Genomic DNA, 15155 nt, shown 5'->3' with positions numbered 1-15155 from the left:
TGCTCAGAAGCTGCTCTCTCCTCCTCCACGGTGTGCAGCAGCAGCTGCCGGCAAGGCTCCCCCACTCTCTCTCTCCACTCTCCTGTCGTGGCCATGCCTGGGGCCTGAACCGCCGGGGGGGACTCCTGGGGAGTCCAGCCAGCCCAGGACCCCACCAAACACACAGCCAGCCCAGGACCCACCACTCACCCGCGGCACCAGGGGGGGCTCCGGGGGACTCTTTCTATTGTAAGTGTGTAATGATTTACTATGTAAATGATGTGGTGGGTCTGGCTGAGCTGGAATTTATTTCCCCATAGTAGCTCTCACAGTGCTGTGCTCTGCACTGGTAGCTAGGGGAGTGTTGATAACACATCCATGTTTTGGTTACTGCTGAGCCCAGCACTGTAACATTCAATGGCAGGCGAGCTCCTGGGAGGGGACACAAGTAGGCCAGCTGACCCACACTGACCAAGGGGATGTTCCATACCATATGACATCAACCCAGATATAAAAGCTGAGGCAAGGAGCAGGACCGGAGGCACTCATTGTCTCTGCTGGCTGCCTGCTGACAACCCTTACACGTGCTGGAGCCCTGCGTCTCAGAGAAATGGCCAACCATCGCCGCTTATGGGACGCAGAGATTAACTGCTGGCTCCTGCTTTGTGTGCACGCAGCTGCTTTTGCTTTCTTCTTCTTGCATCAATATAAACTGCCTTATCACAACCCACAATTTGTGTTGTTTCCTTTTCCCACCTTACTCTGTCCCCTGTCCGGCTGGGAAGGGGAGGGATAGAGCGGCTGGGTGGGTACCTGGTGTTCAGCCAAGGTGAACTCACCACAACAGACTATGACTAAAATTACTTGGCAACTTTCCCCTGCCATTACATTGTTGTGAGGACTGATTTCTCTGGATGAGATGTTTACAGGCTTTGAAAAAGACGTAATTTTAAAATTCTGCAGTAGAATAAGGATTAATTTTATCAGAGAAATGGAAGCATTTGTCTTCCAATGCCTTTTGTCAGGCACAGGAGATCAGACAAACAGTGTAGATATGCAAAAAGTGTAGTGCATGTGCATTACTCACATTCTGGCATTCACTTGTGGAGTTACACATGTACTGTGTGCTGGGAAGAGGTCTTGCAATTATACTGTACTTACATACAGGCTTTGCCTGAGACAAACTCCTGCTAAGCTCAGTGGGAGTTCTTCAGTTGATTACCTCAAAAATCTGATTGGTATGTATAATTACATCATCAATGGCACATTCATACTTGAAGAGTTTACTGTTTATCAGTCAATTATTTCAGTAAAGGCAGTTTTTCCATGATCTGGTTGTACTGGTGAGCTTTTATATCAATACTGCTGTACCATGCAGAAATCACAAAAGGACCTTTGCTTACAAACTGTCATAAAGTGAAGAAATAGGTTGCAGCTATATAAAAAGCTAAGTAGCACTAGGGAGCATCCCTCAGCATTGGAACTCAGTTGTCTGTACCATAAAATTCTTAAAATTCTCACTGGCATTGTTTTGTCTTGGGTCAATTAACACTTTCCCTACCAGTTCCTGGAGCTAGCATGGGCCACAGACCGTTTCCAGTAGGTGGTCTGCATATGACCATCCTGTTTTAGAGAAAAAAGAGTTTAGGAGTAGGGGCACAGGTCCCATGATGGTTGGCCTCAGTGCCAGAGCCAACACTCAGGCACATTTAATTCACTATTGCAGACACTGACACAAATATTTAGGGCACTTTATGGAAAAAGCTTCTGACGGTATTGAAATAAGTTTATTTCTTACTCAAAACTATTTCCAAACTCTCTTTCTTGTTTTACACTTGACAGCTCACTTTGTAGAGCCCTGCTGCTATGCAATGTTCCAGCCTCCATCAGCAACAGCTGTACCATTGCTGGAATGACAATATTTACACAAGAAAGAGGTTTCTTAAGGGTATGGTTAAAAAATGCAAATTGAATTTTTTTTTGACTTGTTTGTTAATATTCAAAATTGTTTTTAAAGCTTAGTGAACAAGGAAATCACTACTCTCCCTTTCAAGAAATCTCTAGAAAACTGCATGAAACAAGGAGAAAGCAAACATGATTTTGCAGTCAAAGAAATGCTTAGCAAACGCACCTTTTCTGGCCAATCTAAGTTTCAAGAGGTCTTTAGAAGTCTCTCTGAATTCTTCCACTGTATGCAGCCCACATTAAAGAATGGGGTGTTGGGCAGAGAGAAGGAGAGCAGTGATCCCTTGGGAGAGATCCTGAGCCACTGCTGCCTTCCCTGGCCCCTTCCTCTGCTCTGGATGTGTGGCCAGCTGTGTCTTCGAGATGCCCACCAGCAACAGAGAGATTTATTCCTAGAGACCCTGACACTTAAGTGTGCTCTCACTTTCCAAGTAATTACAGAGAAGCTGCAATGCTTGCTCAGCCAAACACAAATGAATAATTACCTATGCTTTTCTTTCACAGTGTGTTTAACGTCTACAGGTATTTCACTCTGTTCTCAGGTGGAGAACGAGATAATTGCATTGTTGCTATGGAGCAGATATGTAGGTTCCTAATTTTTTTAAACTTTGTACTACAAAGCAGCCAATTAAAAAATCAGAAGCACAGATCCACATGGTAGAATATTATTTTTAATGGCTTCTTTTTACTTGCTTTCTTTTTATCCCTAGAGGTTTGGATTTTTCACTTTAGAAGAAATCTTTGTTTATTCTTTATCTGAAAGCTGATATTTTTACATAATCATATGACTTTGGGAGCCAGAGTCTTCGAGAAAGAGACAAAGAAAATTCTGGTAAAAATAATGACAACTGTCAAGGCAATGTAGGAAGCTTCCAGATCTTCTAAGGCTTTCCAAGGTACTAATAATACTGTTATAGTAAAATAGCAAGTAGTATGACAGTATATGCGGTAGAGTATACACTATATTTTACTAGGATTTTAACTATATCGTTATCTAGAATGGTAAGAATGGCTTTAGACTTTGTTCCAGTATCAGTTAACAGTTTTTTGTTACAAAGGTGTGTTTCCTTTTCATTACAGTAATTAATGCTAGCTGCAGTGAAAGGAGAGAAATACCTCCAGAGACACTTCTAATAGCCATGTCAGCACCAGCTCTTAACATTACTGCATGTGTAAAAAATGTGGCACGAGATATTCTCACTTCAAACAGTCGTGATCAGTGGTTTTGACACTGATGTGACACATTTGCTCTGAAGATGTGAATCCGAGTGGCAGGAGGTTTGAGCTTTTCAAAAGAGCAGACCTTGCTGTAGACAAGGTCTGTCTGGTTGCACGGCTGGGACTGATCAGCCCATGATGTCTGACGGAAGACAAAGCCACAAACACATGGTCTTTGAAACAGCCAGCAAGGAACAATGACTTCATACGAAACATGCCCCATGCGCAAGAATTTGGTTTTGAATGGTGGGTAACGGTTTTTATGTGGCCCTGCTCTGTTTCGACCCAGTTTGCATAAACTGACTCTTTCCTGCAACATATGAAATAAGTTTCACTGCAGTGCCTGGTCTTCCCCTTACTGCATTTTTTAAAAAATGAAATTAAACACTGGGCCCTATTCAGCTGAAAATAACCACCACAGCTGGTACTGCCTGAGCTCTGTGAGTCTCTTGTTCTCTAAAGATACTCATACAACTCTTAAAGGAAAAATATCCCATTTCCAGCTGCCATAGAGGAGGCTATTAGACATAATGATGATCCCATCCAGCAGAGCTGTTGTTCTGTTCTCCATCACAGCAGAAAAAGTCGTACCTGTCCACAGTATTTAAGTCTCTAGAGTCTAACAGGGTAGCAGAGCGTGCTGGCTGAAAGTGTTTTTATTTCTTGGCCAAGCTTGAGTAAGAGAAATAGTAACAGATCTATTTCATGCTCTGGCATTTCAATTGCCCCTTCTGGACCTAGAATGTGGAGAAGTATGTGGATAGATGAGGCAATTTATAAGGTTTCATGGCAAGAATCTCTCAAGAAAAAAAAGTGGGGGGTCATCCTGCACATTTCCTCTTGATTTCTGTGAGCAGTTTAAAGGGAGAAAGAAGAGAGATTTGTGATTTGCCTCTACCTGAGGCCAAGTGGATTTTGTGCAGTTTCCATTTTCCTGTTTCTCAAGAGTTATTCTGTACATACTGTGAGAGAAAGACAGGGATGGGAGTTAATGGTGGAACTAAATAATAAAATGTACAAAATACAGAATCAGAGAAAGCTTAAGGAAGGAGGAGAACTCTAAGGGGATTGCCTTTTGTCTTTCTGTTAGAGGGACAGCTCGTACCCAGGACTGTGATACAGACCACTGTCTAGCATGAAGGAGCTCACATGAGTTTCAGAGATTTCCCACTGGAAGCAGCCGGAACTGGAATAAGCCTGGTAAAAATGCACAACGGATAGAGTAGATATCTTTAGTCTCCTAAGGCAAATAGCAATTCCAATTGATTGGATTAAAGAAGATTAGGATTGATTAGGATTAAAGAAGAATTGAAACAATACCTGTTGCAGAGGCCAAAATATACCTCTATTTCAGAAAAGCAGAAGTTGAGCCTATTGCATGTTAACCATCCGTGGGAGGCTGTGGTTGAAGGAAACAGATGGTTTGTTCTAAATGTCCTTATCCCTTTACAAATACAGCATGTGGCAGTTCAGAGCCTTTAAATTTCTTTGTTGACACTTTTTTTAAGAAGAGCAAACTTAGACCAAAAGGTGAGGATACACATATTTATTCACTGTATGAAAATGTTACTGAATTTCTGTGCAAGTTCTATTTCTGCTTATCTGTTGTGCAGGTATTTTGGACACTGATACCAGAACTTGCTACGTCAGGTCAGCAAGTAAAAACATACAATTTCATCTGGAAAGTTTTCTGCAGTAAACTAGGCAAAACCTAGCAAATTACGCTGCATTTTAGATCACTTACTACCAACTACATAGTACAGTGTTTCATATCAGATTAAACCTACAGTTTGTTTCTCTAATGATGGCCTGAGTATTTGACAATTTTTTTTGCACAGGAGATAGAAACATACAGCTCAGTAGGAAATGCGTTTAACTCCTTGTCTTCCCCACTCCCCAAAGAAGTAGGGTCTCAGCCCTTCAGCTAATTATTCCACAGCTGTAGTTGTTCAAATGTGTTTTAACTTGTGTTTACATTATTTTATTCCCAACAGCCTTTGCCAAGACTATTTAAGCTGCTGATTTCTGCAAACCTGATTTAGTTTAAAAAAATTAGGCATGCGTTCAACATGAAGCATGCACATAGTCCCTGTGAGATACATAATAACTTTGTTTAGGGCAACAGTGCTAAGCCTACATTAAGTATGCCTTGCTCTCCAAAGATGCTAGGTCCTTGATTTATAACCGCTTGCAAAATACTGGGGCTTAGTGGGCATTCCTAGCATCCATTTTCCTCAGCTCAGAGCCAAAACTTTCTCGGGAGTATTTGGGGCACTACAGTAGCCAACTCAGCTCAGTAAACATCCCAGTGGCTCACCTGTACCACCCAGTGCAGAGCCGTTTTGAAGTCCTTGTCCACCAGAGCTGGGTCTGCTCCCTTGTGCAGCAGAGTCTGGGTGTGCTGGAGTCTGTTGTGGGAAGCAGCCCAGTGGAGTGAAGTCATTCCCTGCAAGCCACAAGCGCAGAGGTGAAATTACTGTTGCTCACAGGAGCACCCTTCAAGTCTCTATAGATAAGCTAGGCAGTTGTGAAACCATCCAGGATGGTTCCCTCTCCATCTTGATTTGAAATAATTAGCAGCAGCTTCTGAATTAGGGGAGTGGTTAAGGGGGAACCAAGCAACGAGCTTTTTGGAGTTATTACAGAAAATAGATACAAATACAAATGCTTCCTCTGTATGTGACTATATCATGTTATAAACAGTGCTTGGTCAGGACCACGATGGCTGGCAGACAGTTCCTCACCGCTCAGCCTGGATCTTGTGTGAAAAGCCTGCTTTAGACTGGTGCTTTGACATTATACAGTGTGATGTTTATGTTTGGTCTTATCTTTGATCCAAAATAAACATTGTAAGCTAGTACTGTAGCTGGCACTAGTCTGCAAGATAAAGAACTGACACAGTGATGTCAACAAAAAAGTCACAATATAAATGTCTTACATTTACTGTTTTGAGAGAAAACAAAGTGAATGATAAGCTATTCACCTGCATCTTCATTCCATCTTAGCTGCATCCAGTCAGTCTTGGTAGATCAGAGAATTCATGGCCTGTATTTGCACCATGAGCATTGTTACATAAACCTATATTTTACTCTATATCCATAATAACTAAGATTTTCTAGATAAATTTAATCATTTATTGTGTTTATTAAAAATTGCTAGTGTTTTTCAGGTGTGGTTACATTTTGTTTTGGGCAGGTGTTGTTTACTCCCTCTTAGTGGGCAAAATGTATTCCAAGGCTCTTGTTTGGTTTCCAAAATGATAAAAGTGGAAAAGAAATTAAAACTTGAAATAGAACCCTGTAAAGCCAATTGATAACAACTCAGGTAAATTATGAGCTATAACAAATCGATACAGACAGCTTATCAGTGCACTAATAGTGGGGGTTGTTTGCAGTGATTTTCTGACTAAAAGCTTGAATGCCTTAACATTAATTTCTCTCATTCATCGGGTATATTCTAAGCCCCCAGGTGGCTTAAGTCTGTGTGATGATGAAACAGAGCGGTTGAACAAGAGCAGTTTTGGTTTTAGTTATGGTTTGCAAAGCTTAATTATGGGGGTTAATTTGATTTTGTAAAACCAAACTTGAGGGTAAGCTCCTGCTCTAACTGAAATTAATGGGAGGTTTGCCAGTGATGTCAGTAGTCTAAGATTTTGACACAAGGGACTTAGTACTGTTGACAGACACTCAGTATTTTAGTGATATGAATGAGTGATATGAGGCTTCACTTAAATGATTCCCAGGTGGGAAACTGGTACTCATTGCTGGTCCTTGAGAGCAGGAAAAATCACTGAAAAAGGAGAAGCTACATTCTACTAGGCCAGCTTTTTGTCATCCTCTCTCTCTCTCTCTCTTGATATGGACAAAGAAGATCCTTGAAAAATCAACTTTCTTTCTGTTTCTACTGTGGTAACCACCAGAATCAGCTGTACCATAAGAATGTAAAACTGTGGGTACAGTGCAAAGATCTCCCTAGTACAGGGACACAGCTCAAACAGGTCAGTAGCAGATGCAAAAATATAAGAAATAAGGCTTGACAGTATACTGCTACCTAATATTTGGTAATCAGGCTAAAGATTTCCTACGACATTTAGACCTCCACAGACCTCCACAGGGTCATGCATTTTCTGAAAAAGTGTTTAGTTTTCTTTGAAACTACTACCTGGTAATTTCTGTAGGTGTTCCTGTAATTCTATATGAAAAAAGCCTTCCATTTAGTAATGAATTTCTTTTCATCTTCTCTATGCAGTTTATGTTACCATGGGTTTATATTGTCCCTTTGACACAGTTGCCAGGTTGAAAGTCCTATTGTAGTTTGTTTGTTCTAGTTGTTAGCCTGCTCATGAAAGGAAGCTGCTCTATAACTATTATCATCTTTGTAGTCCTTTTTTTGTTCCTTTTGTTGTATATCCTTTTTCAAACTGCTCTTGCATCTGACACTTGCCATGTGGCAGTACCAAGGATTCAGACAGAGCTTCCTGTTTCGTTCTCTACATCCTTTCTAGCACTCTGTCCTTTTGGAGCACCCAACTGAGCAAAGTGCATTGAGCTGTTTGTAGCAGGAGCTCACATATGTGGGCCTTCTACAGCAGGCAACAGCTGTCTGGCTGTCTAGCCCACACTGTTTGATTTGTGCATAGTATTACCACCCTTAAGTGGCATGTGTAGGTAGACCACTGTGAGAGGAAGCATGAAAGTGATGTCAAAACTGTCAAAGTTGAAGGTCCAGCATAATATAATCTTAACGGTGAGACAGCCAAACATAAGGATGAAATGAGGATGCAAAAAATAAGGAGCAATGGGGGACATAAAAGGACAAAAGCCAAGAAACGGCAGTGAGAAATACAGATTTGCCCAGATTCAAGGCTTTTTCAAGGAATGTTTCTTCACATTGTCATCTCACAGGCTTCGTAAGTAAACCCATAGAAAGCCACAGTTGTGGAAACTATGAAACTTCCAGATGTATTTCTTACTGTTTATGTGTTCATGCATTCATCAGGGTGTCTTTTCCAAGTGTCAGATGGGAAAACGTAAGTGTTTTATTTATGCCAAGAGAAAAGCTCTATTAGCTGCAATCCTTTGTGAGGACCCACATTTTTCAGAAAGCATGAGTATTCAGGGCTTAGTACTGACTCTTGAACAAATACATTGTCAGTGCCAAATGACAGTGAGATGGACTAAAAGTTCCAAATTGCATGTAGCAATGCATTACAGTAAAGCATTACAGCTTGAAATTATGACCCATTGTTTCATGCAATTCATTAGCAACATAATTCTACACCAAGACAAAGCATATGTCTGGTTTAGGATGCTGAGAGGAGGGTGTGCAAATGTTCCAATAGATAAGCAAGAGGAAATACCAACAGCCCTCTGGCCATTCTGGCACTGTGGAGAAGAGACATGTCCTTGAGCAATTGTTAGAATGAAGTGAAACATGAAAAGACACTCAGAATCTCTCTTGTGTCTTGGCTTCTCTCTTTGGAGAAAAATATACATGGGAGGTTAATAGTCTCCTATGTACCCTACAGATATACACACAGGACATAATTCTGTATGGATCACAGAACAGCATAAATTTTGTAGTTCCGTGGCTGTTCTGTGTAATACCAGCTCTTTGATACTTTTCCTGAGATCAGTAGTTGAATGATGGGATCAAGGAATCATAGAATCACAGAATGGTTTGGAGAGTATCTTGTTCCAACCTCCCTGCCACGAGCAGAGACATCTTCCACTAGACCAGGTTACTCAGAGCTCCATCCAACCTGGCCTTGAACACTTAGGATTGGTAAAGCTGGAGATTCAGTCCAGTGTCTAACTGCAGAAGAATCAAAGGCAATTACTGTCTTGATAAGTGATTTAAGAGACTCATTCAAGGTACTTCATAGTTGCCTGTATATGGAGATGGTTTATTAGTCTATAGGTGCATGATGTGTAGTAGGAAAAATGAGATAATACTTTGCAGAGTTCAGCAAAAGCATTATAGACATTTTTGATTAGTGCATAATCTCATCATAAAAGTGATTGTACAGTGGACTCTTTCTGGACAGAATGACTTCTAAGCCCCCAGAGCCTGGGACTGTGACTTGTAGAACAAACTCACTCACCTCATTGGCCTGATGATTAATTTCTCTAAGATTTGACTGCTGCAGAAGCACACTCAGAAGCCTGTGGAAGCAACGACACAGTCAGTGTGCTGTACTCCTGACTAAACTTGAAAAACTGACAGATTTTTAAAAAACAAAATGTGCAATTTTGTGAGAAATCAGTATCAGTGATGGGCACAGGTCAGAATCTTTGGTCTAAGCTTTGTCATGTGAGAAAAACAAACAGGACTATGTAGCTTACTGTAACAATGAAAGTTTAGTGCTGGGAATTAAAAGCAGATCCACTAGGAATAATTCTTGTGCTGATTGCCAGGCCAGAATCAGGGTGTGTAATACTATACACATGTGCAGTTTTTGGTAGCTTAGCAATTTGCTGTCAACCTATTTTATAATGTCTTAAACTAACAGAAATGCCAGCTTCTGCAAGGATTTTTTCACTCTATTTAACTCTTGAAGTAATGTGATGTAGTGTACACATTTGCGTGTATGTGCATGTGTAAACAATGCTTACGGGATATTTACACACACAAACCCTAGTATTTTACAAGGCCTCACAGTGTGTCTCTGCAATAGGGCCATTATTATGCTATAAAACAGAGCAATGCAGGGGCTCACATTTTACTGAATATCGAACTACAAACACTCCCCTCTGGTGGAGGGAACAGTAACAATAAAGTACTTACATGAAATATTATTCAAGTGCAATAATATTTTTAACACTTCATGGATTTTACTATTCTCTTCCTTTTGGTATCCTGTGAAGATGTTCTGAAACCACTTTGCCAAAGTTTGGCAAAGATGGTTGTGTTTTATAGTAGGAGGCTAAGTGTTTGGATCATGTACATGGTTGGACCATGGAAATGGAAAACACCATACTGTTACAGGCTGTAACAAAGCCAAATAGCACACATCCTAACATGAGTGTACAGTTCTTATGATTCTAGCAAGAGGAAGGATATATCCTAGGGGATCATTGTGCAGTTCTGTGGCTCATCTGGAGGTTGTGAATTTGCTAGAAATCTTCAAAACATGGACATTAAAAAGGCATGCTCTTTTGCAAGGAAATTAAGATGATGAGGTGTAAAGGAAAGAAGTCTGACAAATGTACAGAGAACACACAGACTAATGTATACAACCCTTCATTTATCCCCATGCATAGGAGATGCAATGAAAAACTTTGCTGCTTTTGCTTCAACAACTTTCAGTATATTTTCTGGATTGAACTGTGCTCAGGTGTGTGGATCAGATCAAGTTGAGAATGTTGCACATCAAATTTGTTCTCCCCTACCAGTAAGAAAGAACTAGATATGTAAATTATTCAAAAGAATAAGCTGCCATTCTGCAGTTGAAAAGATTCTTCATTGTTAACACCTTCTTTGGGTGCCAAAGGTCCAAAGTCAAGCTTTTTTAATGCAGAAAATACCTAAAGAGTGATCGTTGGGTAGATCCCGGTGTAGGGATTTTGCTTGGCTTCAAATACTTCTGCATATGGATACAAATACTTGTAGAAAAGAGATGTTACACCTCCTTTTCTGAATGGAGTCATACTATAGGAACTCTGAAAAGGACAATGCTTTAGGATTGCTGTGATTAGTTTGGTAAATGTTTGTAAAAGGGAAGAGAGATTTTGTGGTTGTTTAGCACAATCACTCAAAATCTCAGAAATTCAGTGCCTGAAAACAGGCCCTGGTAAAAATGGACTACTGAGCAGAAAGAAAGTGAGATAACCATAATATGCTTGTAAAACCCATTTATCACATAGTTTTAGAATCTGATACAGGGCTCAATGGTCCAACCCCAGATATGATCAATGAAACCACTGTATGTGAAGGAAATCTAATTCTTTGAATGCAGAACCTTCATCAATAACAAACTTTGGCTCATTTACGTTGTAAAACCATTATGGCAACATAAGTGCTGCTATTTAAATATACAGACACCCAACCATGCTGCTGAGATTTCTCTGATATCTGCTCTTAAAGGCATAGATCAGGAACAGATTCTCTTTCCACCTTGCCTGTTAGGCTCTGTGGGATGCACTGAAGCACATAAATCAATTATCAAATCAACACATAAGTTGTCTCTATCCTTCCATGTAGTTCACATGCTGCCTCCAGCACATAAGGTTGTAGTAGTGGACTGCCAGCTTTCAGACTTGGCTGAAAAAGCATTTCATAGCTGACCACTGCATGTTCCCTTTTGGCAATGATGTAGGATTCAAGAGAGTGACAGTGACCACAATGGAAAAGCCCTACCCTTTGGTGCTCCATGTATGTGTTCTGGGCACGGGGCAAACCAGTGAGAATAAAGAGGAAAAGGAATTTATAAACTGGTAAACTGCTGTGTAGAGCAAAGAAAGGTCTTCCTGTACCCATGGAGAATGTGAAAAACATTCAAGGAATCCAATGTGCTACTGGGAAAGCAGATTACTGTTCCCTTTCAAGTAGCAGCATGGTCATGTTGTACAAACATTGCCTTCTTTCTGTGTTGGCTTTGTTTAATGATAGTGATCTGTACTTTTGCAGAAATCTCAAACTATTCTCTCCAAGTGATGCATGAAAAGGAATGATAATGTGGAAAATTAATAAAGCTAGTAAAAAAGGCTGGAGAGCAGATCAGCAGAAATGCGCAGGGTCTGGGCTGGTATGATATGGTGACAGCAGCAAAACTGTAGACTCAGTGATTAAGTCACATGAACGTTTTGCATCTACTGAATATTTTACCTGTCTCTAATGTCTTCCCATCCCTCTTTACTTATGAGAGTTTTTTGAGTGAATTTATTCAGATGTACAACTCAAAATTTGTTAAACTTTCCTATTGTCACAGGCTGGAATGAGACAAAGAGAATCTTTAAGAGTTCTTGTGAAGGCACTTCATAGTTTTTACTCCACTTTCAGTAAAAGTAGTTAAAAATGAGCCAGACCACTAATCCTCAACTTCCCCTTTATAAGAAGGGGCTCTCAAAGAAGTTGTGGTGTGGCAAATTTTTCTCATGTTTGCCATTCTTCTCAGAGGAGAAGACCAGAGAATCACCTTCTATTTCATATGAGGAGGTAGCAGAAAGGTAGTTGGGTGGGGAAACTCAGGGTTTCAACCTCTGTTATAATATTTTTACCCCCCTCCAGCTCTTGTGATCTTAAACCAGGCTCCTCACTTTACTTGGCCATCAATCTCTGGTACACAAGTGTGGTACAATGTTTTTCTTCCTCTCTACCCTCTTCATGATAACCACTGAATAAAGCAGCAAGTCACACACAGGTTTAGCTGTCACAGCTATTCCTCCTGACATGGGCTCTCCTTAGGTTGCTGACTACCTGTTGAGATTCAGCCAGCAAAAGCTGTGGGACCCTGGGACATACCTCATGTCAGGCTCTGCAGTTGCAGCGTGTAGTGGCAATCTCCCATTTCTGTCAGGTATGTTCTGCTTAGCACTGTTCCTGAGCAAGCTGACACAGCCTTCCAGCCAGCCCTAAAAAGCAAGAGCATGTAAACAGGAAAGGGAAATGCATCAGGCCAAATCTTTTCTTGTTGGTGCTGGCATTTGTGTGTGACTGCAGCCATTTCTGACAGCAGAGGAACTGGCCTTTTTTTCGTCCAGTTGAGGTTTCTCAGCACTGAGAATGGTTCCCTTCAGAGCCCAGGTCTCAAACTAGCTTGGTCATTCATTTCTCTGATAAGGTGAGGTGTTTCATTTACACTGTACTTTGTTTTTTTCTGCAGCTGTGGCAAGTACTGACTGCCTAAACAGTGATTAAAACACTGCTAATTCCTGTATCACTAGTAAATGCTACACATATTCTTGCATGGGAATACAATTATGCTAGATTAAACCAGGAACATGCACATTTAATCTCATTTCTTTTGTGAGATCTTAGCAGGGATGGCAAATGACTAGTAAAAACCTCAGAGTGTGGTCTTATGAACGTTGTTGCAAAAGTTTGTATTTGTGACAATGTTAGACTGAAAGCAGCACCAAAACAGATGGGATGAATCAGTTCTTGGACTAAAACCCTCTATTGATCACCCTAGCATAAAAGCAAGTAAACAGTCTGGTTGTAAGTTGTAACTGCGTAAATCTTTCAGTCCCAGGGAAATCAAGCATTGGTTTGAGTGTTTTGCTAAAATCTCCACAGGCAGTTGGTAAAGACCATTCCCTCCTATATGAGCTATATTGGATTAGCATTACTAGCATTTTTATGGAAAAGGTGTGGAATGGTGCAATCAGTACATGCCTGTTGGAGCTCTTAGTGGAAATACAAGACCACCAAATCCTGCATGTGATTGTGACTGTGCAGCTCTGCTGAATTCAGTTCTGGACTGACATGTCAGTCTGGACAGACATCACAGCCAAATGCTCCCTAGATCTCTGGTTATATCCATCACAGAAACAGAAATGGAAACTTCTAAGCCTGGGTGGTTTAAATCTATTCCAGTAATTTCTTTTTTTTTCCAAAGAATATTTTTTCTCCTCCAGGAAAGGAGGAAGGAAAAAAGGAGCATGACACTAATTATGGAATTCTTTAGAAATATCTTGCAGAGGAAATGTTTTTTCTCAAGTAAGTGTGGCATGTTCCTTGCACTGGATAAGACTGCCTGTTTTTGCTATTTTCTATGCTTATTTTCAGGCTAAGCATTGCAAAGCTAAGCAGAAGCATTTTTTTATCCTGAATTTTCAGGGAGAAACTAGATGCAAGGGATGTCATTTAATTAGGCTGCCACAGGACCTGTTTAAATGGGTTGGCAGTCATCCAACCATAACTCATACTATGCAGTATGGGTGAAAATTCCTTCTTTCTGTCCAAATAATAATGGAAGCTCACTCTGCTTAGCTAACTTGGTCCCCATTCTCTCTCTGAAACCTGAATTACCTTCTGCAAGGAGTAAAAGACCAAGGAGAAGAGGACCATCCTTGTTGCTTCAGAAAGGTGTGCCACATCTCCCTTCCCAAACGTCTCAGTGAGGTGTCTGCCCCTACTGTCATTTGCATGTAGGTTGATCAGGGGATTGGATTGCTTATGATCTGAATATCTGGAACTTGCAGCACCCTGAACTTCAGTTCTCAGCCTGGCCACGCAAAGTCCAGCCCTACAGTGAAAAGAAGCAATGCCTTGGCTTATGTGGTGTGCAGGAACACCAGCCTGCTGACCACCAGAATTTGAGACAGGAATGCCCTCACTGGAGCATAAATATCTGATGCTGACTGTGGGAGGGAAAGAAGTTAATCTGCATATTAAGAACAAGAGGGGACTTTCCAGTGCACAGAAAATAAGTGATTTTCTTGAAACCACGCAGAGGACCCTGGATCCTACTGAGATCCTCATACCACGCACTGATTTTACAGCCTGAAAGAGAAAGAACACTCTGACAGGAGTCCTGATCCTCTTCTAATAATCATTGCTCCAGCTTTGCATCATAGTAAAGTTTCAAAACCAATTCCACTGTTGTCTAGAACCAAATGTTTTGCACTTTTTTTCCTTCTGTAGTATAAACAGAAATCTCTTTTTGGTCTGCATATTTACTCTCTTCACTCCATCCTTCTCCCCCAAGTCTTGGTACCAGATAAGTTGCCAGAGATAAACTGATACGTCCATAGGCATCTTGAGTATTAATATTTGCTCCCATCTTCAACAGAAGCTTCACTGTATCAACCTGGCATCCTGACACAGCATGCATCAAAGGGGTGCAACCTGGGGAAGAAAGCCAAATTTTTTTACAATTTTAATTTTGTCAAAGCCATAAGATACAGTTTCTTATTTGCTAATGTTAACACTGGCAAATTAACAAATTCTTCCTCTGGCAACTGTCCAACAGTTGTACTCAGCTTTTTGTAAGCAAGAAGTAACTGCTATGCCACTTGCTGACCACCAAGTTTAAAAAGACTGTGACTTCA

At 40.8% G+C, this 15155-nt stretch overlaps 1 protein-coding gene across 1 annotated transcript in view; it reads right to left on the bottom strand.

Moving 5' to 3' along the window:
• ANKRD55 (ankyrin repeat domain 55) overlaps positions 1–15155 on the bottom strand; it is a 52552-nt gene that overhangs the window by 28567 nt on the left and 8830 nt on the right. The window contains 4 exon segments of the mRNA XM_018077209.2: positions 5480–5608; positions 9266–9326; positions 12625–12734; positions 14822–14952. Of these exon segments, the coding sequence (XP_017932698.2) occupies positions 5480–5608; positions 9266–9326; positions 12625–12734; positions 14822–14952 (431 nt within the window).

The sequence above is a fragment of the Manacus vitellinus genome, unplaced genomic scaffold, assembly GCF_001715985.3.
Source record: "Manacus vitellinus isolate BGI_N305 unplaced genomic scaffold, ASM171598v3 scaffold_36_pilon, whole genome shotgun sequence".
Taxonomy (NCBI): domain Eukaryota; kingdom Metazoa; phylum Chordata; class Aves; order Passeriformes; family Pipridae; genus Manacus; species Manacus vitellinus.
This window is presented reverse-complemented; position numbering and strand designations above follow the sequence as displayed.